Source organism: Leopardus geoffroyi, chromosome A1 (assembly GCF_018350155.1).
Source record: "Leopardus geoffroyi isolate Oge1 chromosome A1, O.geoffroyi_Oge1_pat1.0, whole genome shotgun sequence".
Classification (NCBI taxonomy): domain Eukaryota; kingdom Metazoa; phylum Chordata; class Mammalia; order Carnivora; family Felidae; genus Leopardus; species Leopardus geoffroyi.
Genome location: NC_059326.1, coordinates 115,204,485 through 115,227,212, shown reverse-complemented (window position 1 = coordinate 115,227,212; position 22,728 = coordinate 115,204,485). Strand labels below are relative to the sequence as shown.

The 22,728-nt window shown below is 44.8% G+C and overlaps 1 protein-coding gene across 3 annotated transcripts in view; it reads left to right on the top strand.

Moving 5' to 3' along the window:
• The window catches only part of SIL1 (SIL1 nucleotide exchange factor), a 217,923-nt gene that overhangs the window by 50,450 nt on the left and 144,745 nt on the right, over positions 1 to 22,728 (top strand). For 2 of the 3 annotated variants that reach the window (XM_045445509.1, XM_045445519.1), the window contains exons 2-3: positions 994 to 1,108; positions 7,591 to 7,726. In XM_045445509.1, coding sequence (XP_045301465.1) covers positions 1,034 to 1,108; positions 7,591 to 7,726 — 211 coding nt within the window. In that variant the 5' untranslated portion in view covers positions 994 to 1,033. The remainder of the gene's footprint in view (positions 1 to 993; positions 1,109 to 7,590; positions 7,727 to 22,728) is intronic. The other variant, XM_045445499.1, reaches the window with a different exon arrangement.

The window sequence follows — 22,728 nt, the reverse complement described above, 5'->3', positions numbered from 1 at the left end:
TGGCTATTCAGTTGTCCCAGAATAGTTTGTTGAAGAGACTATTTTTTCCCCATTGAATGGTATTGGCACCCTGTTGAAAATCATTTGAGTACACATGATTATTTCTGGGTCCTCAGTTCTATTCCAATGGTTTTTACATCTGTCCCTTATGCCAGTACCACACTGTTTTGATTACTATTGCTTAGTAATAAGTTTTGAATTCAGGAAGTATGAGTCTTCCAACTTGGTTCTTTTTTTCCTACATCTTTGGGTCTACTTTGGGTCCCTTGAAATTCCTTATGTATTTAAAGAAGGGTTTCTCCATTTTTGTAACAGCCTTGGTATTTTGATAGGGATTGCATTGAATCTGCATATTGCTTTGGGTAATATTGTCATCTTAACAATATTAAGTCTCTAATCCATGAACATGGGATATCCTTTTATCCTTTTGTTTTGATTTTAACAGCTACTAGGGCTTGTACTTCGGATAGTTGGGCCATTTGAAAAGTGATGTGTAAGACTTCATGGCTTGGGAATATGGAACTTTGCCGGTTGATGGGATACTGATGGCATCTCTTTTCAGATACAATAGTGAGCATGGTTTAGAAGTGAACGGTTATGATGACTTATGAGGATTTGGACCCATGTCTCTTGATACACAAATCAATTGGTTAGTTTATTTCTCTCCTTATCATAGCCAATATCACCCTGTACAACCTGACAATAAGTTGATAGTGAGGAAGGAAGGGACCCCAACTGTTGTATCTCACGTGAGAGTCTTGCTTGGCTCTCTGCTTCCAACCAAGGCGTATCTGGTCATGAGTGGCTGGACTCCTTATGGTAGCTGGAAGCTTTCTTTAGATCTTCTCCTGTGGTAGAAGGAAGACCTTTGATATATATGTGCAGGAAATGTCTGATATCCATTGAACACATGACATCATTGGAATCACATTGCTGGGGGATCAGGCACCAGCTTCCTGTTTACCTTCTGTCTTCTTTGTTTACATTCCTCAGGTCTCTAACTGTGCCTCCCCAGGGCCTGCCCCCTTCTAGGATGGCTCTTCTGGGAATGCTGCTCGGGCTGCTGATGGCTTCCTGCTTCACCTTCTGCCTCAGTCATCAGAACCCGGTAAATTTCTTAACACAAATAGAAGAATCCCTGTAGGCTCCAAGAAAGCCTCCATGCCACCAAGGCTTTTGTGGGAGTAGGGTGAGCTTTTATTTTTCTTACAGGAATGTGGTTAGCACTGGGGCAAGGAGTATGTGTACTCTCCTCCCCACCCCACTGAGTCCTCTGGCCTCTGTTTAAAGCTGATAGCATAGGGGCACCTGGGTGTCTCAGTCGGTTAAGTGTCCGACTCCTGGTTTTGGCTGAGATCATGATCCCCGTATCATTAGTTTGAGCTCTGGGTCTGACTCTGTGCTCACAGCGTGGAGCCTGCTTGGGATTCTCTCTGTTTCCCTTTCTCTCTGCCCCTCACCCACTCTCATGCCCATGCACACTTTGTCTCAAAAGAAAGGAAGGAAGGAAGCTCATGGCATAGTTTCCCTTTGGAGAAAATAGGATGATGATATGGTAATACTGATAATGTTGATGAGGTTATCATGTACGAATTATTTTAGTAAGTGCTTTTTATGTATTCTCATTTAATCCCTCCAAAACCCCTAAGAAGTGAACAACTACAGTTATTATCCCTCATTTTCAGAAGGAGACTGAGGCTCAGAGACATTAAGTAACTTGGCCAGGATCATTCAGCCAGTTTGTGGCAGAGTTGGGAAAATTAGGATTCTCCCCAGGAGCTGGTTGCCTGTGTGGTGAGCACTAAGTAAGACTCAGCTTCTTCCTCTACTCCTGTCTTCCTTGTGCTTTTTCCATCTGTCTCTGTCTCTCCATTCTCTTTTCCTCTGTCCTTTTTCTTCCTCTTCTTTTTAAGCCTCTCTTCATTAACCTAGACCTCACTGCTTAGGCTTTCTGTCACTGTCACAGGCAGGAGTAGAATGACCAAGAAAGCCCTGAGCTTGGCCTGGCTGCAGCATGCTAAGGCTCCTGGCCCCGTTTGCCTGGCTGGCCCCAGCAATAAGCTGCCCTTCACCAGCTCCCAGTGTCTCCTCTTTGCTTTCCCCTGAGAAGCCTTGACTGTCAGCTTTCTGACAGTTTCCACTTCCCCTGGCCACCTTCCTCAACCCCAGGGTCTCCTGCTAAATGTTGGGTAAGTGTTGAAGGCTTTGGAGCGGAGGGCCTTGAAGTGCAAATGACAATTGTGATGAATTTAATAGCAATCCAGCTCAGCTGAGGTTTACCTCTGGCTCATGGCAAGCTTCCACCTTCTCTCTGAAGTCATTTGTTTTTTCTCTGCCTTTCTGCTCACTTTGTGGAGCAGAAGAGGAAGTACAGTTAGGAGTCACGAATCCTTTTGAGCTTTTAATGTTCTCTAAGATCTTACTGGTGCTAGTTTTTTTCGGCCTTTTCCTCAAGGATAATGAGGATGAGATTCCATTGGCCCCTGAGGGTGGGACTGGCCACAGCCTGAGTTAGGGGCTGTCTTTGTCATAGCCTAGACCAGAAAAGCACCCAAGTGTCTGGAGGGATCAGGGCTGTGTACTCCCCTCCCTCCCCGCCCCCGCTCAACCTGCAGCTCATGAGGATCCGGTGCTTCCCATGATGAGCTTTAGCAGATGCACAATTAACAAAAACGTGCTGATGAATTTGCTTAAGGACTGTGTGTTAGTAAGTCCCTTTTGGATAATAGTCCAACCAAATAGATGAGCTTTCAGAGCCATAATTATTCTGGCCCATTTATATTAGCTCTATTGAGTCTAGTCTCAGAAAAATGTTAATACTGACTTTCATCAACAGAAGCTACTTTTATCCTTATGTCTGTTCCTAAGCTGTATCCATTTGTCATAATCTTTCATCATGTGCTAAGCACAAGTAGGACTTGAAGCATCTTTTCTCTCATACCGTAAAAATTGCTGCCCTGTTGGCATTTAAAATCCAAATTATGCAGTCAGCCACCTTTACAACAGTGAAAATGGGTGGTGGGGTAGCTGGGGATGTTTATGATCCTTTATTCAGAGCCTTGAGTCCAGGCAAGAGGTCCTGGTGGCCTGGAATTGTCCTCTCCAAAGGCATTTGTACAGGTTAATGGCTACCCAGGAAAGATTGTGTGTATCAGGGTACGATCTTCTGCTGTGATACCTCCCTGAGATGCCACAACTTAGGAGCAGTGTGGATGCTGAAGGGATGGGGTTGTGTAGTATACTGGCCTTCAAAAAGTAGTGAGTATGAAGGGGGTAGTGGAATCCAGTGGAAGGAGCACAGACCGTTGGTAAGTGGCACCCCCTACTTTGGCAATTTGGCCATTTCTGAGCTTTGTTTTCTCATCCGTAAAATAGGGTTGATACTTCCCTCTTAAGATTTTAATGTAGATTATGCGTGATTTGTATGTATATATAAAAATATATATGAAGCACCTAGCTTTGGGACTGGCAGAGTATGGTCAATAAATGTCAGCTGTTACTTTCAGTAAAAGGGTGTCTGCTTTTATGGTTTAATATAGGGCTTTGTTAGTCAGGGTCCTAGCCCAAAATATTGCCATGGCAGTCTGTCTCTGTCACAGCGTCTGTCAGCCTACCATTAGAGATTCATTCATTCTCCTGGATCTTGAAGGCTTTGGTCTTTAAGAATCTCTTACTCAGATACAAGTGCAAGGAAGTGAGACATGGTAAGCTGTTGTCAGCTAACACCTTAGCTGGATTTCTTGCCAGTCAGTTGAGAGGAGATTGGTATTTGGAGTGATGGTGGCAGGGAAAAGAGTGCTGAGGTTTCAGTATGGAAGGGAGCCCTGAGAAGCCAGCTGAGAGGGCACCAGAACATGGGGGGTTTACTTGTTGACCAAGGGCTGGCTGGCTTCTCTCACCCCTTGGTCTTTATCTGCTGTTGATAACTCTTCCCCGGGCAGAGAGAGGCTAGTCTTGCTTGTCCTTTCTCTGGGACTGTGGTTTGTTACTTGGACTGTGAAAGCCTTCCCTTTCCCCTGAGGGGGTGGGGGTGGTGGGGGTGTGTGCTGGTAGATGTGCTAAGGTGATCTCAGTGTGCCCTTCCCCCCCTGCCCCTTCATTCCCTCAGTATGCAGGGCATAGCCATTAGGATACATAACTAAGAACAGAAACACAGAAGTGAGTCAAAATTCATGCATGGGCTTTGGAGACAGGCAGGCCTGGACTTAAATTTTTGTCTGCTTTTCTCAGCAGTGTGATTTTTGCTCAGGCCCGATACCTGTCCTCATCTATAAAATGGGAATAAAATTTGTGCTCCACAGATGAAACTTGGGTGAGTTGTGAGGCATGGAAGGCACTTTAGCCCAGAGCTACAAATGGTAGTTGCTGTTACTGTTACAGTCTCATCCCCATGATGCTGCTTTTCCTCAAAACCTTTCCTGGAATGCCCCTTTTGAACTGACTCCCTCAGTGCTTGTCAGATGTGATTTGGGCAAACAGTGCCAAGTTGCTCAGAGTTAGATTTGGTGAATAGGGTGAGCTGATCACAGGAGCACCAATTTTTTATCACCCCTACTAAAAACAGATTTGTACTATAAAATAATGGCAGATTGTGTGTATCTGTGTATGTGTGTCTGTCGCTTAAAATCTGGTTCAAAGGTGACACCAACCAGAAGGTCAGAAAACATTTTCAGCAGTGGTGGGATTACTGTGAAAGTATTTAGCCTCCCTAGAGCCTGAGGCATGCGGCTCAGTGGTTCATCGGTCTCCATCTTGAATCTATTAATGTTGAAAGAAATGTGGAGAAAGAGAATGAACACTCCCCCAGCCTAGTGTTTGAAGGGTTTTCTGCCATGTTTTCATCATTCCCATTCCTATTGCCTCTTACTGCTTCTCTTAGTGACAAGGATTTGGTTGCTTGCTTACAGCTATACCTGCCAGCAGTTACCTGACTAATAGACTAAAGCAAGAGTTGCAATTTAAAGCTTAGAGAGGTTTAGTTTGGCCGTCTTAGTGTTCTAAAATACAAAAATTTTATGTAAAAATCATCTGTTTTTCTGTTTTCTCTTTTTCATGGCAGTGGTGGACCAGCTGAGTAGCAGCTGCGTTCCTTAGTCAAGGCAGGAGGGCTCCAGTTTTCACAGCCCCCCAACAACCTGTTGTTTTACTGCTGGCCCTACCTGGCCCCTGGAGGCATTTGACCCCCATACTTCTGAGGTAAATTCTATTTATATTCTCCTAGTCCCATGGTCTAGTGTGTGGTGCTTATGGCAGAGGCTGGCCAGCATGGCTCGGCCCTGGATTACATGGGTTTTGAGTATTTGTAGACAAGGTATTCTTTGTTCTGCAATGTGGGGCTAGTGCCTGGGTTCTAGTAGACGTGGCTACTTTGGGCTTTCCTCAGTCCAAGGCCTCCAGAAGACATACCTGCCTGTGGGACAGGGTCGTTTCTTCATTCCTTTGTTCTTGGATTACAAACTTAGTCCTTTGCTGGGCATTGGGGTACATTGGTGAAAGAGACTCACATAGAGCCTGCTCTTAGGAAATCTGGCTTTAGGCCAGTGTCTCCTGCCACTCTGTCTTTCCTTTAGTTTCCCAAGCATGTCTACTCTTCTCCTAGCTTTCTTTTGAGCTCAGATCTGTGCAAGCTTCAAGTTGAAGGTAGGAGGCATTTGACAGCCAGGCTGCACAGGTGAGACCACAACCAAAACCTGACCTGCCTGAATAATGTCACAGTGTGTAGTCACTGTTGGATGTCATAGTACAGACTCATTCAACCTGGAACCTGTGATGGTCTTTACATGTAGTAAGAGTAATCGCTACCATGTATCTGGGGTCTAGTGGTTTACAAGATAGTTCCTCATCTAATGTATGAGTTAGATGTCATTAGTATTTCTGCTTTACAAATGTGGAAATAGGCTTAGAAAATTAAGTAACTTTCTGGGAGTCACAATAAACTGGGATTCAAACTTCAGGTTATCTGATGTGGAGCTTAAGTTCTTAACTACTATTGCTGTAGTCTTGGCCTCTCATTACTTGGGATATGATTTGAGGGCCTCTTCTTGTCCAAGATCTCTTCCTTCCTGGTCCTTAACAAGATTTGAAATCCTGTCATCTGAATTTCATGCCTTTATTTCTTGTTAAAATGTTAAAAACCCTTGGAGGGGCATTACATTGTTATCATGAATACTTTAACACCTTGCCCTTCCCTCTGACATCTAATTAAAGATCAGACCCTGAGGGACAAGATAGGTGGGGATGCATATCTGGAGCTGGGGTGTTGCTTGCAAGAGATGCATTACTGCCTCTCATGCAAGGTTAGGATTATTGGGAAGCCAAAATGAGATGTGTGTCAAGTTCCTTGAACAGGTTTGAGTTCATAGGAATTCACGAAATGTGCTCACTGTTAATAGGGGAAGACTTGGGAGGCGGGAAGGTTGAAATAACCTCCTGGTGTACTAGTGTGGGTTCCTTCTTGCTATGCCAGAGCTCTAGAACCCTCTGGTTCTATTTTCCAGAGGCCTTACTGCTTTTATGCAAGAAAGGTTTAAAAATTGGACACGAAGAATTGGAGGCTGGGAAGGAGCAAAATGAATAATACTTTGTATTTATCTTGCATCTCTGTCTCCTGAGCTCACGATGCTCCACAGACACCATCTCATTAATCCTCCATGCTCTCCAGGGGGTGGAAGGAAACAGGTTTTAGGAAGAGGTTTTCAGCTGTGGCCTCCTTCCTCCCTCCCATACTCCCAGCTTCCCACTTGCAGCCATTTCACCATGGATTGTTATGTCCCAAGTGGTCATTTATGCCCTGTAGGCACCCTGGGGAATTGCCAGGCTCTTATTGTGTCCTGCTGGACTGCATAGGAATCAGTTGGGCCTCAGCTGGTATCTTTTGTATGTCTGGGGTGGCTATTTGAGGATTTATTCTCCCATTGATATGTGTTTTTTCATATATACATATATATATATACATATATATATATATATGTATATATATATTTAATGTTTATTTATTTTGAGAGAGAGACAGCACATGTGTGCGCAGGGGAAAGGCAGAGAGAGAGAGAGTGAGAGAGAGCATGAGTAGGGGAGGAGCAGAGAGAGAGAGAGGGAGAGAGCAAATCACAGGCAAGCTCTGTACTGTCAGCACAGAAGTCGACATGGGATTCTATCTCATGAACCATGAGATCATGACCTGAGTCGAAATTAAGAGTCGGATGCTCAACCGACTAAGCCACCCAGGTACCCTAATGTATCTTTTTTATTTGTAAGAGCAATAGGTAGGAGTTTTAAACATCATACAGTATAGTAGCATAGAAAATAAAAAGTAGAAGTCTCTTATTGTCTCCTTTGCCAACCCTTCTTCCCAGTATGTTCCCTTAACCTCCTTGAGATAGTATTGAACTTTGTGGAGTTTTTCCTTAGGTATGTACAAAAGTGCTATGTATGTATAACACATGCTATGTTCATTTAACTGTATCATTGTGGTCCAAACAAGGCTAGAGAGGGGAGGAGTATGGAGGAGAAGAGTATACAACCCAGGCCATGTTCTCTATGCCTCGTGCCTAGTTCTGGTGGGTCACGCCCTGTGTTTTCTTTTCTCTGAAGGAGTTTGCGCTCACCAGCCCAGAAAAGAGCAGCACCAAAGAAGCAGAGAGAAAGGAAACCACGGCAGAAGAGGAGCTGGACTCTGAGGTCCTGGAGGTGTTTCACCCAACCCATGAGTGGCAGGCCCTTCGGCCAGGTACCAAGCCCAGCTCCATGTGAAACACATTCTGGATTCTAAGTGCATATGTCCTTCGTGCCCACAGGGCTGCTTTGAAGGAGCAGAGGCTCTGGCCCACTGGAGGGGAACAGTATGGTCCTTTGGGGTGATGGCTGTTGCTGCAGGGCTTAGGGACTTTCATTTTCCAGCAGAACAGATATTGCGGCATGTGAGTGCCGTGAAAGGAAGGCAGGTGGTGGGTGGCCGAGCTTTCTGAGCAAGTGATTGAAAACTTTCTTTCCTTGCACTCTTCTGAAACACAGGAGAGGCAGTGACATGTGCCTCACTCTGCAAATGCTATTTTAGGCTCTGCTGCTCGGCTCAATGCTGCTGAAATATTGTTCACAGGAGAGTACTGAGCACCGAAGAGGGGCAGGAGTATTCTGTTGTTAAAGGAACTTGTGCCAAGAAACAGGGGCTGGTCCTGGCCTGGTTTTTAAATGGGGCATCCTCAGAAGGAACAACTTTCTAGCCCTTTTAAGAACCTGGAACCATTGCTTAGAAAGTAACCAGCATTCGTGGAGTGTTTACTATATTCAGGTATTGAGTTAGGTGCTTCATGTGCATAATTCTGTTCAGTCTTCACAGTAGTAACTGTGATGATCTTCATTGTCTTATGAAAACATTGGCTCATTGACCTAACTCATTGAGCTAACTTGTCCTATGCCATTGACCAAAGAGAGCCTAGACCCACCTTCTTAACCCTTGTCCTTCTAGTCCCAGCCATTCTTGACGGTAACCACACTATGATGACACTTGAGTCTGTTCTCAAGAGTAGGCTTTTGTACTTTTCACTGTGACAAGGTGGATGGCAAGCCCTGGCAGCTGCCACAGTGGGAGTTTCATCAGTCCATGCAAATATTCATCACCATGTCCTCACTGCCCCCATTGCTGCTGTGCTGGCAGGGGCAGCATTTACTGTGCCAGCCAACTTTGTGGTAGCACTGTCACTCCTACTGGGCTTGCATAAGGGTAGTTGGTGCCATTGAAGAGTGATAAAACACCAAGGAAGTGAAGTAGGAAGTAATGGCATAGGGGGTAGAAGGAGGTTTTAGGAATAGAGGTACTGGGTTGAACAGATCTAACCTCTGACTGTCCTCCCCCACCTTCATTGAGAACTGAGTCCGCTGGGCCTTGAGGACCGAAACAAGAAGACTCAATGGGTTCGGGTGTGGAACATATGGACTGTTTCTACTGGTTTTATGAGGTTAAAAGTGCTCGAATCACTTCTAATCAGGCAAGTGCCTAGAGCAGGTGGAATTCAATGTCTCGTGGCCCCCAGTCCTACCTTTTCTGTTCCTGTGGCACCCTCCAAGACCCTTGTCCACATTGCAAAACAAGCATGAAAGTTCTGACCTGGGGACCTTGCCCAGCCATCTGGCAGTGGGGTTGCTGTATTAATACTTAAATAGAAGAGCCTCTCTCTCTAGCCTTGGGGAGGGAGAGCCAGAGCATTTGTGACAAGGGCAGGCAGAGGGCTCTGAACGCCTCCTGGAGAATTAGAATGGAACACATTATTTTTACAGTTAACTTGATACCCCATTACATTTAACTTGATACCCCATTGACATCACCCTCTGCCTCCTAGTTTCTCAAGACCCTCTTGTAAAATCTGCACCAAATTTCCTTGAGCTTGCCCCAAAGGCTGGTATGTTGTAGTTGAGCACAACACTCAGACCCCACATCTCAGTGGGCAAACAGGTCTGGTTCTAGTCATGCCTGCCCCATCCCAAGAGTATTTTTGCCTATCCTGACCATCAAAGCAAGAGGAGTGAGGGAAGGTTAGGTGAGAAGTTTATTCTGGCCTGAGTGTGTGATGTGAGGTGATTCAGAGTGTGGCACTATGGAGTCAGACCAATGGAGGTAGAGACTTCGTTGGGCCCCAGTCCAGGATTGAGGTGTTCTGTTTGTATGTTGCAAAGGTTTTGTATGTGTGTCTATTGGCAGGATATTGACCTCTCAGTGGTCTGTGTGGATAGCTGGCACTTGGCTTTAGTCAGAGTGTAATATTTAATTCACCACATTCTGAATGCTGCCTGGGAATTTCCACCACAGCTACCTGAAGGAATGTTAAAAGGAATGTAGCCAATTCTGGGAACTTGTTTGATGGGTAGATGAATGGGAAGGTAGTATAATTTAGCAGTTAGGAGAACAGACTTTAGATTTAGCCAGTCCTGGGTTCAAATCCTAGCTTTGCTATTTAGGGGATCTTGGGTGAGTCACAGAATCCTTCTCCCCTTCAGTTTCCCCTTTGGTGACATGGGGGAAATGCCTTGCTCTGCCTGTTGTGAGGATTCTTGACATGAAGATATCACCCAGTATAGTTAGTTCTGATTTTAGATGGTAAATTTGTGCTACCCCTTCAACTTGGTTGTGGAATTGGATGCCGGTAAGGGTGCTTGAGTATGTAGGCTTCCTGTCCTCTCTGGTCTTTGATGGGGGAAGAGAACTTAAGGTGAGAAGAGAGACTTCTATGGTCCTGAAATGCTCTCCCTCTCTCCTTATACAGAGATTTTTGATGAGGGAGCGGAAAGGGTTAGCACAGCTTTTCCTGCCTGAAATTCAAGGAGTGGCCCAGGAAGATGATGGAGTATCTTTTGGGGACTTTGAAGAAAATGGCTAGTTTCTGTTGACATTACCCCCAGTTCAGTAACTTCTGACCCCTCAGGTCTCTGAAGGGAGGACCTCAGCTCTGTGGTCCTCAGGCCTCTACGGAGGGCATACTGGGATATGTGGCCTGGGCTCATATGAAGGTAGATTCCAGGTTGCCTCCTGTGGCCTAGTACACCAGAAGACCTACCCATGACTTCATGGGCCTTCCCACCAGGTCGGGTGGGTATTGGGTCCCCCATCCATGGAGCCCTAGAGTAACTGCAGGTCACCCTCCAGAAGTCTGCCTGCCTCTGTTATTACTGTCAGCATCCTCACTGTGAGCCGCTTGTTCCTGGAAGTGATTTTCCTGTCTCTCTCTCTCTGTCTTCTGGTTTATTTTGGGATCTGTCTCACCTTATGGAGGCACAGCAAGCATTTGAGTGTGGATTCAGCATCAGCTGTTCAGAAGCAAGCAGAGGAAAGCTGTTAGCTGGCAGGTCCTATGGGTTCTGGGCAGGCAATTCAGAAATTTGTCCTGGGGCTAAGGACCCCTGAGTACCCCTGTGTACTTCTTATCACAGAAAGCTGGCCACAGCCAAGTGTGGTGGAGTCTGCTCCCTGGCCATTTCTGAGATCCTACTTTGTGCCAGGCACTATATTCGTAGCCAGAGATACACATAATAATTCACATTTACTGAGTGTTGATTGTACCAGGCATTCTTTGAGGGCAGGTGTTATAACTACCCTCATTTTTTTAGACAAAACTAAGTCTCAGAAGTGACTTAGTCAAGGTGTACCTGGGTGGCTTAGTTGATTAAGCGTCTGACTTTGGCTCAGGTCATGGTCTTACAGTTTGTGGGTTTGAGCCCTGTGTTGGACTCTCCACTGACAGTGTAGAGCCTGCTTGGGATTCTCTCTCTACCCTTCTCTATCTTCCCCTCCCCCACTCATGCTTTCCCTCTCTCTCTCTCTCTCTCTCTCTCTAATATAAATAAAAATAATAAAATAATAATAATAAAAAAAAGAAGTGACTTAGTCAAACGACCAGTAAGTGGTAGAGTCAGAATTCAAAACTAGCTTTGTCTGGCCCTAAGCCTGAGCTCCTTACCACTGTGCCATACTGTCTATCTGAATAGCTAATGAAACATGACCCCTACCTTCTAGTAGCTTACAGTCTCACAGAGAATACAGAGACAGAAAAGGGCACTAGAGTATTTGGGATGTCCTGGTGCAAGTGTCCTGTGTAGGCTGAGGGCACAAAGGAGGGTAAGGGGAGGCTAGGGCCTTCTCTGTATCCCTGAGATTAGAGTGGAACAGTGGTCAAATTTTATGATGTTAAATCTCCAACCCCATGAAGTTCTCTTTTTGAGCTTTGTGTTCTTCATCAGTTGGTTAGAATCTTTGCACTTAAGTTTACTCATCTGTCTGCTTCCCAGAGATGGAGTGAGACTAAAACTAGATCAACATGTGTAAAACGTTACACCCAGGACCTGGCACATAGGAAATACTCAGTAAGTAACTATAGTTGTCATTAAAAAACAAACAAACAAACAAACAAACATTTGATGCCTTTCTTTCCTTGGGAACCTGAAGGAGAAGTGGAGGTGACAAGGCAGGCTGAGCAAAGGGCTCCTTTGTCCTCCCTATGAGCCAGTGCTGCTTTGTTGGCCTCATGTGGGCTCAGGGAAGCTCAAACTGGGGGCTCACTATTGACCCAAGCTGACTTCTAGGATGAGGCTGTTAGAACCTCAGAAATATTGGCATCAGCACAAAGAGCCCTCTTAATGGGAGCATGCAGGAAGCCTGTGCAGGAACACATTCATGTGAGGGGGTTAAAAAAAAAAAAAAAAAATCCAAATCATCAACAACTGATGAGAGCAATCCAAAAATTATAGAGCACCAGCCATCTGGTCAGATCATTTCAGATCTGCACGAGCAATAGGAGGGAATTGAATTTTAAAAACCTCATTTATAGTAGACCAACTACTCTGTTTCAAGTATTTAAGAGAGGAGTCTGATTTCCTGCAGGCCCTGGACATCTGTCTGAAGGAGCACCTGACTCTGGTCTGGGTGATTCTGTAGGGTTGTCTCTGTGAGGCCGTTGGCCCATTGCAGCTTGGAAAGGGCTGTGTGATTCTTTAGTCCTCAGACACCAGCTGCACGTCCCAAAATTTCAAGTCCATTCTGACACCATTTACCTGGAATTAATGTTAGGTCTCATAAGTTAAAGGTCTCAGTGCCATTGCATCTACTTCCAGTGCTAGTTGCCAGTTCCAGACCACCCGTCTTTGTGACTGACCAGCTATAAATTGGAAATTCCCATAACCACCACCTCAGGTTTGATAATTTGCTAGAACTACTCATAGCTCAGGAACTTGGGAAGACAGTTAGGTTTACTGGCTTTTTAATTTACCTTTATTTTTTAAAATTTACATCCAAATTAGTTAGCATATAGAGTGAAACAATGATTTCAGGAGTAGATTCCTTAATGCCCCTTACCCATTTAGCCCATCCCCCCTCCCACAACCCCTCTAGTAACCCTCTGTTTGTTCTCCATATTTATGAGTCTCTTCTGTTTTGTCCCTCTCCCTGTTTTTATATTATTTTTGTTTCCCTTCCCTTATGTTCATCTGTTTTGTCTCTTCAAGTCCTCATATGAATGAAGTCATATGATTTTTGTCTTTCTCTGATTTCACTTAGCATAATACCCTCCAGTTCCATCCACGTAGTTGCAAATGGCAAGATTTCATTCTTTTTGATTGCTGAGTAATAGTCCATTGTATATATGTACCACATCTTCTTTATCCATTCATCCATCGATGGACATTTGGGCTCTTTCCATACTTTGGCCATTGTGGATAGTGCTGCTATAAACATGGGGGTGCATGTGTCCCTTCGAAACAGCACACCTGTATCCTGTGGGTAAACGCCTAGTAGTGCAATTGCTGTGTCATAGGGCAGTTCTATTTTTAGTTTTTTGAGGAATTTCCATACTGTTTTCCAGAGTGGCTGCACTAGCTTGCATTCCCAAGGTTTATTGGCTTTTTTAAAAAAGATACAACTCAGGAACAGCCAAATGGAAGGGATGCATAGGACAAGGTAAGGTTTTGGGGGGAATGGCACAGAGCCTCTGTGCTATCTGTGAGCGTATTACCTCCCAGAACTTGTACGTGTTTACCAGACTGGAAGCTCTCGGACCCTGTTGTTGAGAGGCTTTTATGGGGGCTGAGTTTCCTATACATGATTGATTAAGTCATTGGCCATTGGTGGTTGAACTCAGTCTCCAACCCTCCCTCCTCTCCCTGGAGGTTAGTAGATGCGTCTAAAAGTTCCAATTCTTTAATCATGACTTGGTCTTCCTGGTGACCAGCCTCCATCCTAAAGTTACCCAAAACTGCTTTCTCCTCTCCCTGCAACCCCCAATCCCAAGAGTCATCTCATTAGCATAAATTCGGGAATAACAAAACATAATCCTGTCACTCAGTAAATTCCAAGCATTTTAGGAGCTCTTTGTCAGGAACCAGGGATATATATATATTTTTTACTATCCCACAACTTGAGGTGAGACTCAAGGGCAAAGCTGCCAGTGCCTTCTGCCACCCCTCTCACCAGCTCTGGCTGGGAGGCACGTGACCCTCTCTTCCTCCCCTAGTGTGGAGAGATCTTCCTTATGGGTCATTTCATTCACTAGGGTGGTCCACAGGCATATGACTTGGCTTGTGTCCTATCCTTCACATGCAGGGGACACACACACACACTTCTAGGCCCATGAGCACTGTGTGACTGGTAGTATTAGTTAAGGGCACTTTATACCTAAACTCCTGTGTCGCATCAGAGTGGTGCAGTAGGACTTCTTGAGAAGGGAAGTATATAGCAATGGGCCTCTGTTGATCTTTCCCTGGTTCAAGTGCAGTGCTGGAAAGGTGGAACAGGGGCTGGATAGAGGAAACAGGGTAGTGGGGTAGTCTTTATGCTTTCTTGAACACAAGTTGTTATCTCTAGCAACTTTTCAGGTTGAGATGTTCAACAGAGCTTCTTTTTGGTGCTACTTCATTCCGCACAGTGCCGTTCCCCCCCACCTCCCCACGTTGAAACTTTTCAAGGCTTCTGGGGATTCCTTGAGAAGTTTATTTGTTCTTCTACCTGTACTTCTGGCCCATCTCCCTCACTACAGCCACCTCCTGAGCCCTTGTTAGACATTCTCTGCTCTGAGTATCTCTTTTGCACCTTGGTAATAAGAATTTGTCAGGGGAATTGCTTGGGGCATAACAGGATGCCAGACCTCTTGAGGCCTGTAGGAACAATTTCTGAGTCTCCAAATTACCTTGTAGTAGGAGAGAAAAGGATGGTGGATGGTGGGCCGGAATACATGAAGGCACCAGAAGGTTGCGTGAATACAGTTTAGATCTCTTCATTTCAGAGAACCCTCATTTCCCATTTGGGCAGTTTTAGGATGCCTTGTCACTGCCCCTCAGCAGCCAAATCTCACACCTGAGGGAACAGGTGGAAGGCAGCACAGAAAAGCCTGTGACCTTCATGGCAGTCACTCCCAAGGCTGAGGCCACTTTGAGGCTAGCTGGCTGAGCTCTGCAGGGACACCAGAGCTTCTCTGCCCAGGCTTTGGCCTTCCATTACCAGGATGGGGTAGGCCAGGGTCCAGTTTGCAATCTCTGTACTTGAGTGGTGATAGAGAGCAGCTGTTGGCCATTCGCTTTCTAATGAGCATTTGTATGCTTAATGCTCAACCTAGGTCCTTATCCTCCCCTTTCTCTGCTTCCTCCATCTACCTGTTCTTTCTGAGGTTTAATAAAGTCTCCTTACCATAATAGCACAGCCTCAGCACTCAGATCGGGATACCCAAACTGGCTGAAATGAAAAACTTAGTTGGGAGTAAGGATAATGGAAAACCAGCTGCTAAAGCCAGTCCCAGCCCTCATGCCCAGGGCTTGGCTTTAGTTCAGACAGTCTGTGTACCTCTGACTTCCCTTATTTCTCTCATATTGGCCTCACCTTGCTGGCTAAGACTATCTAGGCTGTCTCCAAAGTTGGGACTAACCAAGGCTGGAATTAGCTCTCATGGGTTGCCTGGAGCTGGAATGAGAGGCCCTTTTCAGGAACCTATTCCCTTCCTGTTTTTGGCATAGCACTGGAGGTAGGGATTGATTGGTAACTTCAGAGGAGGTAGAAATGAGGTAGAGAAGGGGACAGGTAGGAAGCATTAGTGGAGGGGGAGGGGATGACAGGAACAGAGACCTCAGAGTGGGAGTACATCTCCCTGGCTGGAGAGGAAGGATGTATAGGGAATAATGGGATGGTTGTGGTGGGCAGTGTCCCCTCTGTTAGAGATAGGGGGCGGCGGGAGGGAGGGTGGGAGAAGAGATGAGGAGGAGAGCTAGCAAAGCAGTAGAACTAAAGATGTAAGTAAGTGTAAACTATAAGTGTATAGTTGGGTCCAGTCAGGGGCTGTGCTATGAATGGAAGATGAGGAAATGAAGAAAGATGATAGAAATTCCTAGGTTTGAGGTGTTAGAGAATAAGTGAACGAAGAGAACTAAAACAGTAATTTCAGAGACCGTGACATCAAAAAGCTCGTCTATTTCATGTAATACTTGTTGTATGTTCCAGTGATGTTCAAGATAGAGTGCTTGATAGTGGAGATAACATGGTGGGCACTGAATGCCTGCCAGGGCTTATGGTGTAGGAGGACTCCCAGACAGGAATAGAGGTAAATAAGATCATAGAGGAAGGGACCTGAAGGAAAGACTTCTTTCCCAGAGGCATGGTCATTAAAGCTGAGTAGAGAGAGCTTTTGTGTATGTTGGAAGGCAGAAGAAAAAGGAATCAATGTTGATAGAGATTTGAAATCCCAGAGAGCAGATCAAAATTGTTTAGGTGGCAGATGGAAAGTCTTGGCCTGGTGAATATGATGAGCCTTGGAAATTAGAAGCGGAAGTTAGGAAAAAACAAGGGTAAATGGGAAAGTTGTAGAGAGAAACTGAGGTAACATTTCTTCTATGTCTTCAAGTTTTCTGAGCCAGGCTGAGAGTGGGGCTTCTACCTTGGTTGATGCAAGAGAAAGACTCATTTGGCTGCTTGAGAGAATGGAGCGATGAGGAAGAACCTCTATGAGGATGGTGCTTAGGCAAGAAGTCAGAACCAAGCAATGTTCAGTGTCAAGAAGGGCAAGGGCCCAGTTAGCATTTGACAGCCTAGCCTGCATTTGTAGGGGCCCAGGATCAGTGGATTTGGTGACTTTCTAGAGCAGTCTGAGCCCTAAACAGTGGTTAGCTGGACTGTGAGACCTGATGGGTACATCATTAAGGGGACTATTGTATTGTTTTTGGGGTTAGTAAGGAGACCTTGTTCTGGCCTTTGGGGTCAACTAGAGAGCTTTGTCAGAAGCTCCTATGAACTTGCTCCAACATTCTCTGAGACAGATAATATCAAGACTTTTACAGGTCTCTGACAATGTCCAGAGTCAGTTGGAGTGGTACCGTACTAGCCACTGATTGTCTTAGGTAGGCCTGAAAAGAACCTGAATGAAGCAAAGCTAGTGTGCAGGGGGCTCTGTGAGCCTTTTGGTCCTGTGCTCTAATCAGGCTGATTGTATTTCTGTTCCTTTGGGGGTTTTGTTTTGTTACTGTTAATCAATTAATAGGTTGTTGGTCTTGCCTTATTTCCCATAATATTTTATTATGGGATTTTGATTTGGGCAAAGATTGAGTTGTATTTTAATTTATTTAATTACAGAATAGTTGCTTTTGGGTTGTATAAGCAGTTATTTGAAAGGAAAGAACCATTTCTTTGGATTAAAAGTTTTCAGGTTTGATTACCTATAGACATAATTAGCTTATCTGGGCAGAGATGAGTTTTTATGGAATAGTAATAAGGTATATTTGTTAAAAAAAATTTTTTTTTTCTTTTTGCCTGGGGAAGGGAACTACCTCTATCCCCCCACCGCCTCTTATCCCAGCAGCTCTCTACATGCATCTTGTTAATCTCCATTCTGTCATCCCAGTTTTGCCAAGTCAGGCTTTTGGACAGAGGGTGAGGAGGTTGTCTGGTCTATCATGGCCAAGAATGACTGAGGCAGAATCGGACCTGAGAACTCTAGTGTAGCTTTTGGAAAGGGGAAGAAAACAACATTTTTTTGGAGAAACTCCATTGTGCCCGGTGCTTTGTATACATGATTTAAGGGAGATCTCAAGGTGATGCATAACAGAGTGGTTACCTCTTCTCTTGATCTTGTTTGGTGGCCCATGCTCCATTAGTGAAGGGTTCCAAATTCCATTGCTTTTCCCAGGATTTCAATCTGTAGGATCATTGTTTGAAAGCAATGGTATTTGAGGTCTATGTGGGAACAAAGTAATGTGAATTTTAGAGGCTGTTGACATTGAGAGGGGGAAATTATTCAAGAGAATAAAGATTTATTCAAGCTTTGTTTCTTAGATTAAATCTTATGGATTTTAGGGGTAGATCCAGATGTCCCTAAACATGGTGGATTAAATAGCCCTGTATGCAGTCTGATTTTAGATTCTCTCTGGGTTAGATTGCAGATGGAGATGCTGGAGGAATTGTTCCCTGAAGGCCATTAACATTTCAACTTCCAGTATTTGATCAAAATACCTAGCTGAAGATAGTTTGGAGTTATGTATAGAACTCAAAAGGGAGGGTCTCTTGCATAAAGCTGGCAGTAATAGGGGCAGCCAGATGAAATATCTGACTTACACAAGTCCATCTTAGTGATGATGTTGGCAGGAGCACTTTGGGAGTTGAAGGGCAGTGGGAGAAGTAAGAGACAGATAGATCAAAGGAAGGCTCTTTGCACCTATTTGCTGGCATCATCTAACCCTGCTTATGCATGTAAGTGAAAGCCTTGGCTCTGTAGTGACTCGCTTTGAACAAAATGGTCTCTCTTTTTCTCTCCCTCTCTCATTTTCAGACTCTGAGTCCTTCTCCCTTCCACCTTCCCTTGATACCTGCTCTCTCTGCCTCCTTTCCTTCTTTACTGTAATGGCCTCTACCTGCAGCTGAGTGGCAGGTGGCAGGGATGGATAGATGTGAGGGTGTGTAGCTGGGGGAATATTTTCTGAGTTTTGCCAGCATCAAAGAAATTACTTCCAAGGCAATCCTTCCAGCCATGTATTTCGCTGATCAGTCAGAATGAGAGGAAAAACATATTAGCATTGCCAGAAAGGCTATTTGGGAAAAATCAAGTCTGTGAAACTGAGGGATCTAAAGTTATAAGCATTAAAAACAAATCCTGGAGTGCAGCTGGAATTCTTCCCATCCTGTCTCCCATCATAGCCCTGTCCCTTGACAACTCCCCCAACCTGCTGTGCTACATGAATGGGTTGTGCCTCAACTTTCCGGAAGAGCCTCATTTGAAAGAGGAAGTGCCAGGTTGTATTAGACATTTCTGGGTGTGACATGGAAAAGCAATCTCAATAGTCGGGTTTTGTTTTGTTTTTAATTCTGTGACTGCAGTGTCTCCATACGCTTGGAGAGGCCCTTGGAAAGGGGAATTGAGTACACCTTCATGCGCATATATTTCCTCTCTGCCTGGTGCTATTCCACAGAGAAGTTTCAGGAGAACAGTGGCCTCTTCTTTTCCCTAGGCAGGGAGGTGCTTCTTGTCAAGAGAAAGACATTTCTGGTTGTTTGGGCAGAACTTAGAAATTAAAGTGGAGTTGTTTGTCTCCTTTGGAAAAAAGACAAAAGCTAGAGTGCCTTTTCTTCAGAGTAATTTCCTTCGGAGAGGGAATGGCCAGCGGACAGTGTCCATGGTGTATCTGGGCATCTAGTTGTTGTTGTAGTGCCTTGAGTATAGCAGGCAGTAGAGTGTTGCAGAGTCCATCTCCCTGGGTTCACATCTCAGCTCTGCCTTTTATAGCTCGGTAATCTTGGGCAAGCTACTTAAATTTACTAAGGTTTAATGAAATGTCATCTGTAAAATAGGGATAGTAATAATACCTGCTTCAGAAGGTTGTCTTAAATAGTACATAAAGTGAGCATATGAAGTGTTCATTAGTTTCTCTTGTTTAAACATGAGTGGACATCAGACAAACCCAAATTGAGGTCTGATCTAAAAAATGGCCGACTCTTCAAGTATGTCCAGGTGAAGAAAGACCAAGAAAGAACTGAGGAGCTGTCACAGATTGTAGGACACATGACATGTAGGTGCAATGTAATATTCTGGATTAGCTTCTGGAACAGAAAAAAGGACATTAGGGGAAAAATTGGTATAGCCTGAATAAAGTCTCTAGTTAGTACTATTGCACTCCTGTTAATTTCTTAGTTCTGATCATTGTTTTATGGTTATGGAAGATGGTAATATCAGGGGAAGCTGGGTGAAGGGTGTATGGGAACTGTAATTTTTTTTTGCAACTTTTCTCTAAGATTAAAATTATTTCAAAATAAAATAAAACCAAGTAAGTTAATGTCCAAGTGACCTGTTAGGTCAAAGAGAAGCTGACCAGGGTAGAGCCATGAATAGCAGATCACACGTGACTCTGTCTCCCGTCCCATGTCAGAAGGAGAGCTCTTACTGAAGGGCCCCAACGCCTGCCTCTTTAGCCCCTGTGTACCTGCTGCATCCTGAGGGGAGGTCTGCTGTAGGCTGATAATTGGTCAGCAATGCAGACACACCCCCCACATCTGATCCTGCATGGTGTTAACAGAGGGACTGGGGAGGGGTCCAGTCATTTGGCATTAGGAGTCTCTGCAGAGCTGAATGATCAGGGCACTTGTCTCTGTTCCTTGGAATATAAATGAAGTTCTGCCTGTTTTATCTCTCTATCTAAGCACCAATCACTATGGCAATATGTTTGCAGATCGCAATGCCTACCCCTACGCTCACACTCACTGTTTGATCATCCAGAAGAAAGAAAAATAAGTTCAGACCAGCTCCGCAATAATTTTTTATTTTGTTTCCTGTTATAAGTGCCTTGCTCTTGCACAAAGCAAGTGTTTTGCTTGCTCCTCCTGGGCACAGAAGGTACATGTGCTTTTCTTATGACTGATATGGTCATCTCTGTCATGCTAATAGCAGGGGTTGTAGAAGAAAGCCATTATTATAATTGGGAAAATGCGAGTGTTGGGGTTTTTTATTTGTGCATTGAAGTCAGCTGTCGTGGCGGGGGGGTGGTCTAGAAAGTATAAAGTCTTACATTCTGGCGACAACTCACTGACAAATATTTACCCTTGGAAGTTCGCATTTTCTAAGTTAAAGTCAGTGCTAAAAAATGTTCTTTATATTTTAACTCAGTGGCTAAGGTGTACTGCTTTTTGCTATTGATTTACAAATTTTATTGTCAGACCCTTGGGATATGTGTGGATTACTCAATAGTGTGACAAATGGCTGGGCTTTGAATTATGTATTGTATTACGGGGGAGTTCATAAACCATATTTTTCTATAGGTTATTTTAGGCATAAGACTAGTGAACTGTCATTTCTGTTTTAGTCACACGTGACTAAAAAAAAGGTGGGGGTTGGTGGTGGGAGGGAGACATGTCTGGCTCAAAATTCAACAGTAAGCCACCCCTGAAGGCTTGAAGTATAGAGGCTCGAAGTAGACAGACTATGGAGATGGATTGGGAGCACTGGGAAGCAATTGGAAGAGAAGACAGCATCTGTGTTCCAAATCAAACCTATGTTGAACCTTTGCTCAGGCTAGAGCCCCTGTGGAAAGATTACTGGAATCTGCTCCCCCGGGGTCTCTGTTCAAGTCAAATAACAAGTGACCTGAGGCCAGAGAGTCCTGCACCCTGAGTGGGCCTACCACACTCCTGTTCCCCTTCCCCCACACAACCACTTGTGCTGATGGATGTGCAAACCCTTTATAGAAGGTTTGGCACTGCTTGGCTTGCAGAGATCATCTGTCTCTTTTGAATGAGAACTTTATGTTTGTGGCTCCTTTTTCCTGCAGAGAGAAATTGCTTCTGCCTTCTGATGGAAATGTTTACCTTCCCTAGGGAAAGGCACTATTCTTTGGGGGTAATGTTTGCCGGTACTCCCCACCCCTCATGGGATCATAAGCCTGTGCTCAAGGGTGGACGGGAGGAGGTGGCCACTGGAGCATGCACAATTGCCACTGGGGCAGCCATCTGCCAGTGTCGTGGCTCACAGCCTGCTTCTGAGCAGGCCGCTGGGAGGGAGTGTCTGCGCTCCGGGACCTGCATGCATTATGCACAGCCTTTTCCCTAACTGAGCTTTCTAAGTGTGTATTATTCCTGTCTACCCTTTTCTTGTATGGTCTGCCTCGGGGCACCATTCAGAATGTCCCCTAATTATTCTGGAGCTCAGCTTCTAGTATATCTCATTTAGAGTTTCTGGTAATAGCTGATTTTTTTGGGGGGAGGGAGAGGGAATAGATTTCTAAAAATGCAATGAGGGATTGATTTACATTTATAGGGAGATTTGCTTTTTACAAGGAAATTGTCAACACTGCAGTGATACAGTTTCATCGAAATGGTATTTTGACTCTATCCGAAGCCAGGCTCTCTTTCCTCGTCTTTTCCAGAACAGACCTGTTATAATTTGAGAAGGCTGCTCTAGTATTAGAATGAAATCTGTGCTGCTAATTGCAGACCACCACCTTCCCCACATATTGCCCCCCCCCCCACCTTCCCTTCCTGAGATGGAGGAGTTTTTGCACATGCTGCTTAGAGAAAGGAGATTTATAACATGACTCAATCCTCGCCCACAGATCTAGGATTCTTGCCATCCACTAAGTTTTGGCAGGCAGGTCCTGTGTATGGAGAACATGTCCTGCCTTCCTATCCTTGCACTGCTCCCCTTACTGCGTATGCGTCTTGGGTGGAGTCTGGGGTGTCTAGTTTTTCATGTCTTCCACTTTTCCTCCCAAGCAACCCCTGGTTTTCCTATATGGCAGTATCTGTGAGGTACAGGAGACAGTCTTTCACCTAGAGAGACCTATAAAGTTCAAGCCCTGAGGTGTTGTAGTGCTTATTTATCTACCACTGTGTTAAGTATGGTAAGAGCATAGCAGTGTGCCCTGGCCTTCAGGACCAGAGCCCACCTGGGAATTTATTCGAATAAAAAGATTGGCAGTCCCATTCCTCTAGTCACCTGACTGGATATACAGGTGTCTATGTGCCTGTGATTACAGTGTTGGCCTCTTAACATTATTGAGGCCTCCAGGTTAGTGCTGGTGAGGCCATGATGCTGTTGAGAGTGAGTTACTGGTGACATTGGGCCCTCCTTTGCCCTCTGGTGGGGGAGAGAGTGGGGGGAAAAAGTATTTGGTTTTAGAAAATGCTTGGCTATGAAGACTTGGTAAAATATTGTCTTCTTACCCATCCCTAGGTAAGTCAGAAGAGTCTAAGATAACAGAGTAGAGGGCAAAATAAACTTTGGGGGACCAGAG